General features: G+C 40.9%; 1 protein-coding gene across 1 annotated transcript; it reads right to left on the reverse strand.

The window, feature by feature from the left end:
- Positions 1-794: 794 nt before the first annotated feature.
- Positions 795-16,526, reverse strand: ptpn2b (protein tyrosine phosphatase non-receptor type 2b). The gene is made up of 10 exons (XM_079367483.1): positions 16,291-16,526; positions 15,739-15,829; positions 15,545-15,645; positions 11,323-11,421; positions 8,728-8,865; positions 7,980-8,189; positions 7,575-7,736; positions 5,418-5,626; positions 3,598-3,693; positions 795-1,669 (listed from the first exon to the last, which is right to left on the reverse strand). Exons 1-10 carry the CDS (start codon positions 16,345-16,347, stop codon positions 1,648-1,650), a joined length of 1,185 nt encoding a protein of 394 aa, XP_079223609.1. The 5' UTR covers positions 16,348-16,526; the 3' UTR covers positions 795-1,647.
- Positions 16,527-17,064: the final 538 nt, after the last annotated feature.

Here is a 17,064-nt window from a genome sequence, read left to right on the forward strand (position 1 = left end):
TCTCTGTAATTTGATTCCTTCCGACAATATGTTCGAGCGTACATATTGGTAACAAGAAGACAACACTGTGAGTCATACGTTGACCGTTTAAGGATCTTTTGCCAAGTTTGTGGTTTCCTTTTCTGTGTGCATTGTTTTGGGTGGTTTCTGTGTGGACTGTTAGAGGAATGTCCTGACAGCATTTTTTTTTTAAGAGATGAAACTGAAGAGAAACCAGGAAATGATTTGAAGGTTTTTACTGAATGTTTCCTTTAAGATACAGATTCCTAATGAACAATTGCCCACAAAAATCCCCACGTAATCAGATAAAAAATGTAGTTCAATCGTATCATATCGCTGATTTATATTTTGCCTCCATGTTTATACTATTAAAGTTAAAGTTCAGAGTATTAGAAATCAACCTCTGACATCTCATAAGACTGTTAGCTTATGTTAGCAGGACTCAGAACAGTGAGCTAGACTGTTTAAAAATCTGCTTTATAAACAAGTTGCTGTGAAATTGATCGTTTCTTACCCAAGCAAATGCAAAATAGTCAGAATTTTGCCATTTTTTTTAAGAACAACTTTTTCTGAATGAACACATTTTAAGCTTAATAAATGCGATGAGCAGTTTAAACTTTCAAAGCTAACCAGCTAATAACTGTTGCTTCATTTTTGAAGTGTTGTCAGTATCACTAAGCCTCTTTTTTTTTTTTTTTTTTTACAATCAGTGTTGGAAACTAATGAAAGACGTGTCCTGGGACAAATCAACAAACATGTTTGTAGTGATGTAACAACAGAAGAGCCAGGACAAGTTTGTATGTAAACTAGATAATACCAGTTTTATTTTGTAGGTTATACTCTAAGAGAAACTTAAGACAAATGAATTTCAAAAAGGAGAACAAGTCAGCAAATCAGCTTTTCTACCGTTTCAAATATGTAACATTGTCCATCTTTTTTTCGTACAAGCAAAAATATGTCTTTTTACAGGCATCTTTTTAAAAAGAATATTATATACATCATGGAAACTTTACATGCCACTGAATTTCTCGTGGGAGGAGGCAATGATTTTCATGAACCACCCTCCTCCGTCTTTGTGAAAAACTTCAAGTAATCTCATATAAAAAATAGAACATTTTCATTTGCACCTCTGAAAAAAAGGTCCTCTAAAAATACACATGAACACCATTATAAATTGGCAATGCATAGCCCCTATTTATCACTCTTAATTTCATAAATGCAAAGAAGAAGAATAGAATGATAAAGCTGCAAATAATAAAGTTAAAGCAAATCAAAAGTTGGAGACTCCAGAAGCAGCACAGGCTGCGGTTGAGGGCTGGTGTGTTTATCTGTTAAAATGTGCTCTCTTCAAAGAATGTCGAAGTGTCGGCTGTAAACAGTTTAGAGAGGATGAGGAGATTTGGGAAAGCTGTGAGGAGGACTAAGGCGGATTTCAGGGTGACTTGCTCCTATTAAAAGAAAAACAAGGGAGGTGCCAGTTGGCTGAAAAATGCTACTAAGCTTGGATTAAAAAAATAAGCGTTTAAGAGAGGAGAGCTGGCTGTTGAGGTTGAAGGAGGGCACAGAGGTTGGGAGAGAGATGGAGTTCCCTGCCGAGGTTTGCTGTGCTGCCAGAGCTGGCAGTGCGTAGCTGGCCACAGGTGGCGGTTAGCAGTCGCTGGTTTTCGCCCTGTCATGACATAAAAAAACATTTAAAGGTTGAAAAAAAAATACAACCGAGTCAGTTTAGGTCAAGACATATTTAAGGTTTTTTTTTCCCCACAAATTGTCGTTAGTGTTTTCCAGTTAACTCAAATTCAGAGATAAATCCAGAAAAACTAGAGGAGCTGTTAAAAGGACACACTTGGATTAGATTAATAATCAGAACCAAAGCAGAAGCCATGTTTTAAACAAGTCACACTGGTTACATTAGATGTTTTAAGTAGAAGATGTTACTTTATTTGTATCACTTTCTTTCAATGTAGCATAATGTCATGCAATGCGAGGCCCTGTCTTGTTTTTTTTTTCTGTCTGACTTAAATAATGTATACTCTGTTAAAAAAATAAATAAATCTGAAAATCAAAAAAAAAAAAAAAGAGAGAAAACAACAAAGAAACTAGCTGTGTTTACCTCACATAGATTATACGGTATTATTCCAGACCCTTTTATTGTATTATTCATAGAATCACAGCGAGCGAGCGAGAGAGAGAGGACCTTAAGTCCCCCCCCCCCCGATTTTTTCTAAACCATTATACATTTCTGCAGCTTCAACACTTCAAAACGTGATTCATTTACTTGAGCGTCTTCTGTACTTCTGAGGACACACACACACACACACACACACACACACACACACACACGAGCAGGTGTGTGCGCCCGTGTGTTAGCGAGCGTGTTTGTGTGGATAAGAGAATAAAAAGGGGGACGAAATTAAAATGAGAAGATTAAGTTGTCAACAAATGACAGATAAGTACGTTTTACAATAAAATAAAGGTGACACTCCCCCGCCCCCCCCCCCTTTTTAATGTACAAAGCGGGGGTTTAATGAAGTGAAAAGATCGTGGCTGCTGAGAATAGCGTCAATGACACTTTAAAAAGGTGCGAAATTGTTTTCAAACTTAACGTGACATTTCAGAGCTTCAACAACCACACACCACAAATGTACACACATACACACACAAACACCATGCTAGAGTGCAGCCAAAAATCAACCAAACTCCAAAACCACACAAGCGAAGCAAGTCACAAAAACAAGAACAAAACCTCAACCGAAACTACAACACAGCAGGCACCAGGCTCAAACTTCCACACACACACACAAACACACCTTTTTGTACAAGAGTAGGCGGGCTTTTGTGTTTTGTTTTTAAAGCGGTGCGTAAACTTCGTCCTCTAAATTGTGCTCTCCGTGGTTGTTGTTGTTGTTGTTGCTGTCACAGAGGGGGGAAGAAACACACTGCCCCCCACTGGACAGGCCAGCTCTTGTTATGTGCAGCAAATGCAGCCCAAGCTGTCCGAGAAGAACCACAACAGCAGAGAAAGACTTCATCAGAAAGAGAAAAAAAAAAAAAAACGGTACCGGGCTGCTACTCCGGGGGCTCAAATTACTGGAACAACACTGACATGTAACACAACTAAGAAAGGCTTCTCAGAAATGACGTGGGGAGCTGCACAGTCATCAGAAATAAGTGCTACATCAGGTCTAGCTGCCTGGTCTCAATAAGAGCAAGACGTATATGTCACTTAGCTGCACTGGAGGCTCCACACTAAATGACGGAGGAAAATGAGAAGAAACTGAAGCCGAGGCTAATGCATGAAGTGTAACTTCTGTTTTCATGAGGCTGTGTCACACACAGGGAAAAGCTAACTGTGTCTGATTTAAAGAACTGTCGCTGTAAACCGACTCATATCTTTTGTTGACATTTCTTTGAAATCATCAGATACATCGTGAAAAGCAACAAAAGTTCTGGCTCAGAATATAGATTCAAACATAGATAGATCTATGATAGATCCGGCTCTGAGCACTAGAATAAAAATAAATAAAAAAACATGGAAAAAAACTAAACCTAAAGTGGTAATGTGATGTTTCATGACAAATAAGAGAGAGATGGGATCACCTTTTTCTCTTCTTCTCCGAGTCGCTCGTCTTGGGCTTGCTTTGGGGCGTTTTGGCTGAGGCTGATTTGGAGATGCTGTCTTCTCTGCGTCGTTTGCTGCAGAAAAAAAGGCGGGGAAAGATGTGTTGACAAGAGCTGGGAAATACAGAGAAAATGCTGCCTTGACAAGACCACATGTAGGAATAACTTATCTAGCTACCCTGAGAGCTGTAATCATCTGTTATCTCGCTGACTTTTTCCCCCTAAATGTTGTCAAGACACGTTCACGTTGATTTTGTACTTCATTTTTATCCATTTCCCCCCCCCTCTCTCTCCTACTTTTCCCTGTCTTTGTGACTTGAATCCGTTGTTGGACAAACATGTCACTGGATAATCATTCTTGTGAAGGTCTGAATTTAAGAGGATTAGCTGAAGGTAGGTCAGGAGGATTGTGTGGATGGGGCATGTGTGGTGGAGGAGGGGGTGGGGTGGGGGTGGGGGGTGGGGGGTGGGGGGGTGGAGACGAACTATTTCAGAACTATGATCATTTTAATAATGTTATTGTCTGACGCATGATACGCTCAGATTTCTAATATATACTGCAAACTAGGTGCAACCTCGTAGGATTTTTGGATCTATGATAGATAGATAGATAGATAGATAGATACTTTATTGATCCCGAGGGAAATTCAGTAAAGACAGTTTTCCTTTATTGGCCAGAAAACCAACAATGCACTGAAACACTTTTTACTTAAAAATTTACAAATATAAAACAAATAAACTTCAATGAAATAAAAGAGACGTTTTAGAGACGCATATCGGAGAGAAAAATCAGCCGATACCAACAGTCACAGGATATTCTGATATCGGCCGGCTGATTTATAGGCTTTACTGCAAACTAAAGCATAATGACTTACCGTAAATTTCGGACTATAAGCCGCTACTTTTTGTTGCGGTTTTTAACACTGTGGCTTTTAAAACGATGCGGCTTATTTATGGATTTTTCTTGCGGGACAATGAGCTTGTGCCGCTTTATGCACGCACCCTCATCATGGAAAACACACAGAGAAAAATATATGATGCAGCTTTCAAGTTAAAGGCGATCGAACTGGCTGTCAAAGAAGGAAATAGAGCTGCTGCACGTAAAGTTGACACTGACAGCGACAACGAAAAAGAGACTGAGGAAGTGAGTAATGAAGTCATTCTGAGGCAGTGAATGGATGGACTTTTTCCTGTGAAATATATTATGGTAATCTTTTTCATCAGCCGCGTTACAGACACTGTTTGATAAAGGATTTACAGTAGGCTTCATATTTGCGGATGTTACCAGTAGTACGTATTTCATTAAAAGTTAAAAAAATGTCTTTGTGTCACGTCTGTGTAAATAGCTCTTGTTATAGCGTGGACACCTGCGGCTTATAATCAAGTGCGGCTTATATATGTACAAATACATTTTTTTACCTATTTTTAGCCGGTGCGGCTAATATCCAGGTGCGCTCAATAGTACGGAATTTACGGTAATCAAAAACTATTAACTTAAACTTTCTTAAATAAGGTGTTTGCCGTGTCAAGTCTTGGAACCAAAATTCTTAGAAATATTTTGAAAGCAGACCATCCGTTTCCTCACTGAGGCAGAGACCTCTGATACAAACTGACCACAGATCAGATTGTCTTTAACTCAACACAGTATCATAAACTTTCTGCTTGTCTGTTCAATTCAAACATGACGCCATCTGAACGTGACCCTTCTATACCAAGTTATTTCAAATTAACACGATCTCATGATAAATAAGTGAGTCAGATCATTTAGGATCCTGGTGCATGTTCTTTCATTGACTCACTGTGCTGTGCTGCCGTCCACCTCCTGTTCTTTGCAGGGAGACTGCGCGGGTACTTTGCCATCCTGTCTGTACTCCCCCCCCTCCTCCGGCGGACAGCCCCGCTGGTTACCGTTGCACCGCTCCGTCTGGCACCTGGCCTGGGACTGAGCTGAGGGGGGAGACTCCAGGATCGGCTCCTGATCTTCTTTGGACAACTCCCTCCATCGGTTCTACACAGGCAGGAAGTAGAACAGATTAGGCTTTAGATAGTCGTCTATCACTCGCAGGTAGATAAACACGTTACCCACAACAGGAAATAATCGATACTTTAAGATAATTATTAAGGTATGAAAACATCTTAAATTTGAAAAGCTCTTTCGATGTGACTTCATTCAAAATGTGGAGGTGGTTTTAGCAGGCATAGATGAATAATTGAGGACTATCACAAGGGACACCTGGTCCTTCAGCAGAGATGTGATAAAGCTCCATCTGTTTTTTATTTTTATTTTTTTTAATTTTGACCGTGAGTTAAAGTGAGACTGGTGAATGATCACTGAGTGAATGTAGAGGAGTTACAATCAGTAAATTAAAAAAAAGTCAGTTCTGGATTATGTGTATAGGACTCTTGAAAAGGTGGCTGTGGTCTCTGTCAGTCAGCTGGTTTAACTATCGCCATAGCAACAATCTTCCATGTGCCGTTTTAAAACTTCGATGGGATTGTGGAGTTGTGATATTTCCTGCTGTAAACGATTCGCCCGTTGATGAGAAGTCTCCTCCTCTGATGAAGTCAGAGCCGGGAAGGTTGTTGAGAACAGAAAACAAGTTGTGAAAGGAGGAAGGGTCATCTTTAATTTAGGGCAGCTCCTGTAAAGAGCCTGTTGTTAATAGAGATGTGAATAATGATAAATTGTCACCTTGGATCTGAGATTGAGGATTGGATGTTATTATTAATTGCAATTGTTCTTTGTTTTGAATTGTGATGAACTGAGAAAAAGTGAGGGGTTTTTAAAATAGTGCTTTTATTGTTGTGATCGTTTCCACATTCAGTAAAGCCAAGGACTCAGTTCATGGTCGCGAGTCAACAAACAGCTCATCTACAGAGACAACAGCCTTGACTTGGGTTTTTTTTTTTTTCTTTCTTTTTTCTACAAACTGCTTCCTTGAGAGAAATAGTTGTGTGAGTCACCAAGATTTCACCAGGAAACTGAGCTGTATTCCTTCGTTTGTTCTTTCTCTTAATTCTTCACCATGTCGTTGGGTTTGTAATATTCAACTTCTCGAGCTGTTTGTGCTCCTGTTTTGCAGCTCAGAGACGGTGGACGCAGTGGAATAGGATTTTATTTGTTGTTTTGGGTTGGATTTGGAGATTTGTTTGCTCCCAGATATACTGGAAAAAAGTGATGTTGTCTCGCATGCGAACGCGCATGCAAACGCGCATGCAAACGTCTCGTTTAGCCCTTCGTTGACCCTTGTTATGGCGGCCATTTCAGTGGAAAGAGTCTCTCTGTGGTAAGAATGAGGATCTGTTTCACACTAAATTCCAAACTTTGTTTTCGGCTCTCAAATTCACTATGTAAAGGTTTCTCATTTGACACTAGAGTGTAGAGCTGGCCAAACATGTCGAGCAGGTCATGACGCTCATCAATGACATTTTTTTTAATATATATATCTATCTACACTTTTTTAATCCCCGAAGAGGAAATTGTGGTTTACACTGTTATTGTAGAGACATGCTTCTCACACACAGGCCTGAATCACACACATGCACAAGCAGGACGTGTGGACATGCACTAATGGAGAGAGATGTCAGAGTGCGCCGACTGCCCTCACTGGAGGCGCCCCCTGATCTGGAGGGGGTTCGGTGCCTTGCTCAAGGGCACCTCAGCAGTGCTCGAGAAGTGGTCTGGCACCTCTCCAGCTACCAGACCAACTTCCATATTTTTCAGGGTCCGCATCGGGACTTGAACCGGCGACCCTCTGGTGTCTGTCCGCAATGTACCAATTCATCCAGTTTTGTCGATTGATAAAGAGTTGCACAGGGGTTAAAAAAAGTCCTCAGCTCATACTTTTTTTTTTTGGCTTATTCTGTAAAGCAAAATGCCGCTGCCACGTTATATTGTACACCAGTCTCTGGAAATGGGAGCACAGCATCATGATGGGCTGGCACAGTACAGATACCTGTATGGACGAGTCTCCTTTGATGTACTTGGCTCCTTCGAGGACGGCCATGTAGGAAAAGCGTAACTGGTCTGGTGTTTGTATCAGGCCCATACGGCACTTCCTCATGTCCAACAGGATGCTTTTGATGTCCACTGATGAGGGATCTTTCCTCTTGTCCATCTGCAGGGCAGAGAGAGTTGATCAGCTCGAAGCAGAATGAACCCCTATGTTCTCTTAAAGCAGGATTTACTGCTTGTGTTTTGAACGGGAATTCAAGCTGGACGCATCCTTACACCATGACTCATCAACGGCTTATACAGACTGTATCATGTTTTAAAGCATTTCCCAGCATTGAAGTGCTAAACTTAACCAAAGTAAAAACACAGATCCAGAGATTATTAAAAACAAGGAGGCTGGACTTACCAGAACTATACACGTGTCAACTAATGAAAATGTCCCTGAGCGTCCAATTCCAGCACTGCAGTGAACCACGGCCGGTCCGTGATCAACCCCGAGAGCTCCCGACTCCCGCACTTTAAAGAGGAAGTTTAGGAAGGATGCAGGAGACTCTGGGACACCAAAGTCAGGCCACGTTGTGTAATGAAAGTGGTAAATCTCTCTCTTTTCTCCCGTCTGTGAAGGCAACAAAAAAATTTAAATAAAAAAAGACTCTGTCAGCTTCTTCAAGGAGTCAGTGCTGATTGTGATCTGTGCTGTTTGGGGTTGGGGGGGGGGGGGTCAGAATATTTGGACAGTTTAGGCAAGAAGACATTCCCAGCAGTTTCTGTTACACTTTACATGAATTAATCAGGTAACAAAAAATTGTCAGGGCAAAACAACAAATCAAGAAAAGCTTGTTCTGCTTGTTTTGCTTTGTTTTCTTGGCATTTGATTTCTTGATTGTTCTTTTTGTATGCAATAAGGAAAACTTTTTTTCCCCCCAAGACCGTAAAATACAACGATAGATTACAGAAAAGAACGCGCCACAAATTAAAAAAAAAAAAACTTCCTGAAAAACTTGAACTTGATAAACAAGGATGTTTCCGAAACCCTCAGACATCAGAACTACATGTGATCCCTTCTTGGTGTGACGGGCACGAGCAATTTCCGTTCTCCATTTGCCGACTCTTACTGGGAATGCCTCTGGTGTTTAAGTTCAATTCTGGCCTACACTCAAGTTCTGAAGCTCCAGGACTCTGGTGGTGTAGTACGACTTTGTGTCTTCTGACAACAGCGTGACCATGAAGCGCGTGTCTCTGAAGGCCATCTCCCTCTCCTCAGCTGTGGGCCAGTACTGGGCACATTTTTCCTAGCACAGAAGAAAACAAAACATTCCTGGTTAGGGAAAGCAAAAAAAGAAGGTTTACCGCATGATGGTAAACAGCACAGTGTAGCTGGGTCGGCCTTGAGGCAAGAGCAGACGTCACTTAAAGGAAGACGGTTTGCTCCTTGGTGTCATATAAGGGGAAGCAGGATGATCTGAACTCAAAGAATGCTTTCGTTGCTTCCGTGAGGACTTTTAAGCTGGTTGTGAATCTGACTAAAATTAGCATTGATGATGCCTCTTTGTGAGAAAGAACAGCAGTGAGAAAATGGACCATTTGTGTTTCGTAAAGCCTGTAATTATGCCAAAGAGCATGAGTCAGACAAAGCAATAAACTGAGCCGCTTTCGTTTTCTACTGAAGTCACTGACTGATTCATACGACGGCAGGGTGACTTTTTTTTTTTTTTTTGTGGAAACACCACATGCACTTTCTCCAGGGTCCTGATTTCCCACATATCCGCACGTTGACTCGGTCACACATGTACACAGCTGTGTTGGAGCAGCGAGACATCGAACAGTCACTGGAGTTTGACACCCCTGGTCTACGTTATACTGTGTTCGATAAGAAAGATATGATCCGTTATCTGATTTGTCTCCCTCCCCAATATCGGCCCCAAAATTCACATTAACAATCAATCAATCTTTATTTGGTAATGGTGTCAATTCACAAGTGTTACCTCAAGACCCCTTCACAAAAAGCAGGTAAAGGACCTTATTATGTATTGCTATATTACAAGGGCCCCAGCTTAATCCGTCATATCGTGGCAAGAAAAACGTCCCTTTAACAAGCAGAAAACTTCAGCAGAGCCGGGCTCATGACGGAGCAGCTGTGTGCTGGCTTTGTAAACGGGATGGGGGGGAGATGAGATGCAGAAAGAAAGAAGGATAAGATGTGCTTCACGAGTCATAAAAAAGAGTTTTTGCTTTTCTTCCATGTTCTATAATGGTTTGTTTCTGGCTTGTGAGTGATTCGATTTAGTGACTTCACTCATTAAAACGAACTAAACAACACGTGACAACAGTTTTGCATCACATAACTGGATTAATCGAAACTAGCCATACCTTTATTTCACAGTAAACCTCAATGTTAAAGTTTAAAGCAAGCAGCACACATCACAAACCAGCGGTAGAAGATTTCAAATCTCGCTCAGACGAGTTTCGCTTAATTCCGGAAACATTCCTGATCTTATGGGGAAAGTTCGATATTCTGAGACTTCTATTCAGAGAACAGAAGTCAAACACTGTGAATAATACTTCAGTCCTGTGAACAGCTAACTTGTCATCCCACAGTGTTGTGTCTTTCATCGTAAGCGGACAGTGGTCAGAACTGTTGGGATAAGTCTATTATGTAACATTCCCTCTGCAGGATTGGAGAGCTGGCCTACATAAAAGATCCTTGTCAGGTTAATAATACCCATGCACAAGGTGCCCTTTATCTCCTGTTTCCGAGAAAACGGTGAGAGTGAATCTCATGGCCGAGTGCGATCCTACCCAGCTGCTTTATTGAGAGAGAGAGAGAGAGAGAGAGAGAGAGAGAGAGAGAGAGAGAGAGAGAGAGAGAGAGAGAGAGAGAGAGAGAGAGAGAGAGAGAGAGAGAGAGAGAGAGAGAGAGAGAGAATGGATGCTCTACTTGAGGGAGACAGATATTCTGTGTGTGTGTGTGTGTGTGTGTGTGTGTGTGTGTGTGTGTGTGTGTGTGTGTGTGTGTGTGTGTTTAATGGTTGCAGGTCAATCTGTGACCACATTATCTAAACACTAAATTCCAGTTATCCCTCTTAAGCCCGGTTCCGGTCACACACACACAAAAAAACAAAAAACATGTAGAAAACTGGAGGTTTTTTTGGGGGGGTTGAGCTGAATTTTCCACTCTGACTTTACCTGGAGCTTCACCCTTGTGATTTTTTCCCCCTCAGAAACTCAGAGTGAGCTGTGAGCACGCAGCAGGACATAATGAGGAGAATTCACTTTGAGCCAGTGGGATACTTAAAGGGACACTTCACCCATATGCATTAAGCTTCGTATCATTAGAAACCTGGTAATATTCATTAATGGTCGTGCATTCGGCCCTCGTTTTCCCCTGAGACGGGAGAGATCCGTATTTCTTTTCTGAAAAGGAGCCTGAAAATCGTCTTTTTGCATCATCTGAGGTTGTTTTGGTTAGCAGGGGGGGAATCTACATCGCTAGTTCCTCTTATTTTCGACGCCATCTATTACAGGTCAGTGGGCGGGACCTCACTCCCAGAATCTAAACTTAGCGTCAGGCATCTTGCTTGAAAGCTACATTAACAGACTCTTTGGAGAATGCTGACAAGAACCCAGAATGGCGGAAAAAGTACATTTCAACTTCAAGCTGATATGGATGAGGGGGATTTTGAAGGTCTTGTGCTCGAATCGGATCCAAAGTGAGAGAGAGAGACACACACATAATTCATTTTACTCACCGAGCCTTTCTCAATGACTCTATTAAGCATGATGACAGCCTTGGTTTTCTGCTCCCAGATCATGAGCCAGAAGTGGCCGCATGTGTTCCTGAGGGGACCCTGAAGACACACACACACACACACACACACACACACACACACACACACACACACACACACACACACACACACACACACACACACACACACACACACACACACACACACACACACACACACACACACACACACACACACACACACACACACACACACACACACACACACACACACACACACACACACACACACACACACACACACACACACACACACACACACACACACACACACACACACACACACACACACACAGAGTTTGGATTGGGTCCGGCAGGAGAGCGGAAAGTCATTTACAAACCCAATGTGGCGATGTGCTGTGCACTAATAATAACACCGGACTCCCTTCATACATTAGCTAAGCAACGTGCTGAGGAGGACTGATGTCATTAAAGTGATAACAGTGCAGAGGATAATAAAAAGGGCTTACTTAAAGGTCAGGGCCCGTATCCACAAACATTCTCAGAATCCTCTCAGAGAGCTCTTAACTTAGCTTAAAAAAATCCTAGCCAGGAGAAACGCTTGTCTAAGTGAGGAGGTGTGCTTGACACATTTTTTTTGATAATCTGTGATTTAAAAAAAATGGAGATAAAAAGTTAAACTGAATCATAGTCAGACATGATGTGTTTTATTATAACAGCATATTTTACCTATGTTTTCCTTTCTTAGTTGTTTCTGTAGTTATTGTTCTTAATGTCTGGATTGTGAGAATTTTCTCACGAGGAGAAACTCTTAGTACTTCGGAGGCTTCGTGAATTCTTACCCAGGACTGATAAAGTGTAGAAGATTGTTTTTAAATCTAGAAAGCTGCACTCTATGAGGTAATGACACATGAAAAAAAAAATACAAGATGGGTACGACATAGTGCAACAGTAACTCACGAGTAGATAGCATGTAGAGTAGGATGTTATTGACTGGGCATGGGGGGGGGGGGGGGAGGGGGGGGGAGATGATGAAACACCAGATGCAGAGTTACACAAGTTTCTATTATTAGACTCAAAACTGAATTAACTGAAGCCAACATTAGCCCTAATATTTGCTCTGTATGCAGATTTTTTTTATTAGGCAAAACACAAACAAATGGCACAGCTAATGATTTGCTTTATAAAAATTCGGGAAACGTTTGTTTTTTTATTCCGAAGGAGAAAACATGCTCAGCTCCCGTTTCATGTCAAACAACAGGGTGCTAAATAATGTTCAAACAGGTAAAAACGATAAGGTCAGCGCTCCGAAGTTAAACAGTCTGCGAATGGCCGCGCAAACGTTTCTTCAGGCATTTTTCTCAAACCGGTGGGACTCATTTACACTTTAAATAGGAAGCCAGCAGAGGGAGTCTCCGCCTCACACCGTTCAACATCGAAGTCGTCGATGAGCTTCTTTAACTCGAGGTAACAGGCTACGTCATATAAATCCACAAAAACAAACGTTTGTTTAAGAAATTAATCTCGATTCTTGCATTAAAAAAAAAAAAAAAAAAAGGAGAAAAGGAGAAAACTTTAATGTACATTCCTCTGAAACCGTCCTTTACAGCTCACTGAAACGTCCTGTTGTTCTAAGCTCTTTGAGCAGCACGCAGATCGTGAAAGTGTCGTGTCAGCCCAGTGATCAGACTTTCACAGAAAGGAGAATAACATAAATTGCAGAGACTTCTCTTTTTTAGTAGAAACAGGAGATATACCTAACACACAGTGAGGGTGGATATATGAAGCCTGACATTTTCATGATTGAGTCGAGTCATTCGGACGGTTACATCATTTTCAAAAAAACAATACTGGGCGTCTTTCCATGTTTAAGAAATAAAGACGGCTCTGTGAGGCTCCTTTGATTTCACCTGGTTTTAAAAATGTCGACGTAATTACATAATAAGCAGACGTGTCTCTGATTTATTGAGACGAACAATAACAACAAGGGTTTAAACCAAGCAGCCATAGCCACTGGTGCTGTTCTGCTGAAATGATTTTAGCTCCTGAGGGCAGACGTCAACACCGAGCAGCTGACTGGGATCGCTGGTTCTCCTTTAGAGCATGAGGCGGCCATTAAATGTCAATAAAAACTATAACGTAGGTTCATCTGGAGCAAGAATCTACCCTGCAGGTTTCTGTCTTCGCCATAAGACGTCACTTAAGTGACCTCTGACCCTTTAGATTAGCTTTACTAGTCTCTGCTTTGAGTATCCAGCTGATTGAATGTCCTCTTATGGCCTGAAAAACACAAAGTCATGTGCACACAGAGAACATCGTCCACAGGCAGCGGGACTGTGAGGACAAAGCTTTCATCTGTGTTTGTTCATCTGAACGAAAGCAAATATGACTTCATTATCCGTCGTCTTTACTGTAAGTCAAACCGAACAAACAAAGGACAGCTGTGTAAGACTGAAACACACGGAGGGGTATTCTCATTCTCTTCAAATAAACGTAGGCATCACTTCGTCATGGACATGTCCCTCTTTTTCACCTTTTCAATCAGAAACATCGGTTTTTTCTGTGCTTTGGTCCAAATATAAAATGAATCAAGCACCAGAGGAGGTTTGTGACGCTGTAGAAACAAAGCTCTCTCAGAACGCGCCGTGTCTCTTTAAATACAAAGAAACCTCCTGAGTTTTCCCAGTAGACGTCACTCCTCTGTAGAGAGAAGACAAACGATAGAACTGTACAAATGTTTTGCTCCAGGCTGGAGGGGAAGTCGATAGGAGGAGATTTTCTCAATCAGAATCCAACTTGTGATGTCACAAACTAAGAACATTTGAAACGGAGCATTTTTCTCTGTGTGGTAAGACGAAGGCAGACCACAAACACAACCCACAAATTTTGTGGGTTGATAGACACTCAGGTTACCCACATACTGCACATGTTCAAAAAACCCTGTAAAGGAGGATTTTTCATAATGCGTCCCCATTAAGATTTCAGAAATACCATTGACTCCATTGTTTTTTGGGGGTTTAAATGTGTTAAATAGAACTGATTTGTTAAATAGGAGAAGAGTATGAAAGTGTTCTGAAAAGGACAAAGACTGCGACTTCTCACTCTATCATTTAAAGACATTAGTATTTAGCATCATATCGACGTTCTGCAGTGATGATATATTCATCACGTGACATTTTAAGGTTAACCATCGTGCTCTAACACACAAGTGAACAAGCAGTCGTGAAAGTGAAACTGGTCAACTCTGCTAACGTGTCGGACATGAACACAGATTTGTTCTTTACGAGGGCAACTTAACTGCTGTTGAAGATATGAGCTCACGGAGAGTCGTTAAGTCATAAACGCAGAACATAAACCAACATACATCGAGAAGTTCATGTGGACGGCTTCAGAGCACTTGTGATTATTTAGTGAAGTGAAAGAATACGCAGAGTGTGACCAGCTTTGATGTTTTTTTTTTTTTTTTTAACTAGAGAATGGGACTGTTCAATATTGAGGTCATTTTTCATATCTGATATCGAACTGATGGCGCTGATCCACGTCACAGATCAAGAAACATCGCCGGGCACTCAAATCATTCTCAACTCGTGCGGTCTCGCTTTGAAGACGTTCAGACTGAACCGGAAGAAGTGTCAACAAATCGTCGACGTTCAGACGAGCGCCGTCATGACCACAAATTCTAAAGACTTATTTTGAAAACCTGGCAGACTCTGCTGCTTCCTGTTTGTATACAAAGCCAGCACTATGCAGGTTTACTACACCTTTGTGTAGCTTTACAGATAATACCAACAATAACACTATGAGTGAGAGTGCTAATATCCAAATCTGTATTTTCGTAATGTGAAAATATTTATATTTCTGTGATATCTATCATAATTTACGATGCTGCTACCTGTAAAGAACTTTACTATACGTTGCCCATCTTACCTTTATTAGAGTTACTTATTTATATTCCTCTTCTGTTGTTTTCTTTTTAACTGTGTGCACTTTAAGGAGAAGCCAAATAATTGTGTTGTACAATTATACAATGATAATAAAGGAATTATATTATATTCTATTGTATCAGAATTGGTGCATCTGTATTTCCTACTTTTACATAGTTTGTTAGAATAAATGTGACATCCTTGACTGAACATTGCCCTTGTTGTTCGCACACAGAAAAGCTGCATCTTGTTTGACAGCAGCACAGCTTTCGGACTCGCCTGTGATAATATGTAGCTTCTCTGGGCTTCCTCCATGACGACCAGACTCGCATTGATGTAGTCGTTTTCCGTGTTCTCCAGCTTCACCCGACTGTGATCAACTGCAGGCAGCACGAAAAAGACAAATAAAGCGTCAGGATCAGCAGCACTTTCTGTTTAGACACATGTCGAGGTTTTCACAAGTGTTTACCTACATGGATTGACATCTCTGTATCTGTTTCGGTTGCGATTCTCTGGATACTTTGCCACTTTGTAGGAGCACTCGTGGGACTGATTCCTGATTTCCTGTTGACAAAATGCAACTTTTTTTTTCAGGGCAGGAAATGACCAGATAAGCAACTAGTATGACATTAAAATGAATAATGGTACACTGTGACTCAATTCCTCCTCTGATAAAACTTCTTCAATAGAAACTGAATAAAGAGGAAACCAATGACAGGCTGTGTAAGTGTACCTTCATCTCTGAACATTATATAAAGTCATATAATGATCATATTGTGGGCAATAAACTCATTCATTCAAAGTCATTCACATTGATCTTGTACCACATTATCAGGTTTTAATAGGTTACATATAAAAATATACTTTAACATAAACAGTGTGAAGTGTAATCTGGAAAAAAATACATAAAAGCAGCCAAACAAAACGGTGAGGGAGGCAGCGGGTTAAAAAAACAGGAGACACACTTAAACCTGATCTTCTGTGTATTTATGTTACCTCAATGCTAACTATGCTAACAGACTTACATGGTAGAGTTTCTGCCACCGGCCCTCTGAGTCTATGTCTTCAAACTCCTGCTCCATATTCACTCTGTCACTGTTTTCTCAACCGAGGTTGTTGTCGTTTGTCGTCCAGGTTGTCTACCTCATTACTTAGTCCCGGCTTGGAGGAGCTTTTTTGTCACTTTTTTTCTGCGCTCAGTGTTCGTCCGTTATATCTCTCTACTGCAGGTTGACATCTGAACTGCGCTCTACTGCGCATGTGCTACAAAAAAAGAAAAAAAGAAGAGGTCCTTCAGCTGCTTTCAAACCAAAGAGCAAAGATATTCAGCGAGTCATCGAGATGTTCAACACAACAACAGCAATCAGTCTGCAGCAGCCATTTTAGGAATGACTTGATGACTTGATGATAGATCAAGGAGTAGGCTATGAGAAGGCGCTACAGAATTATTTTTTTAAGTAATTGCAGAGAGGTTTGGGTTTCATTTAACAAATGAACTTCAGGGCTAGAATAGTAAACATTTAAATGATAAATAACAACACCATTTAATGTGTTTTTTTGAACCTAACAACAAGTTTTAACTTTTCATATATCTGTTATTGATTATAATATTTGATGAAAAGTCAAAACACGTAAAAACTTTAAAATGAAAAGCCTTCACACATTTATTATATTTATATTTGGCAAGCTGGACCAGGTTACTTTACAGGCATTTTGGTTTGCCATTAAAAATAGTGGCATATTTTTTCAAAAGTAAAAACAGGCCTCTACTAGTATATTAAAAACATTTATATGGCACC

Source organism: Symphodus melops, assembly GCF_947650265.1.
Source record: "Symphodus melops genome assembly, chromosome: 18".
Lineage (NCBI taxonomy): Eukaryota > Metazoa > Chordata > Actinopteri > Labriformes > Labridae > Symphodus > Symphodus melops.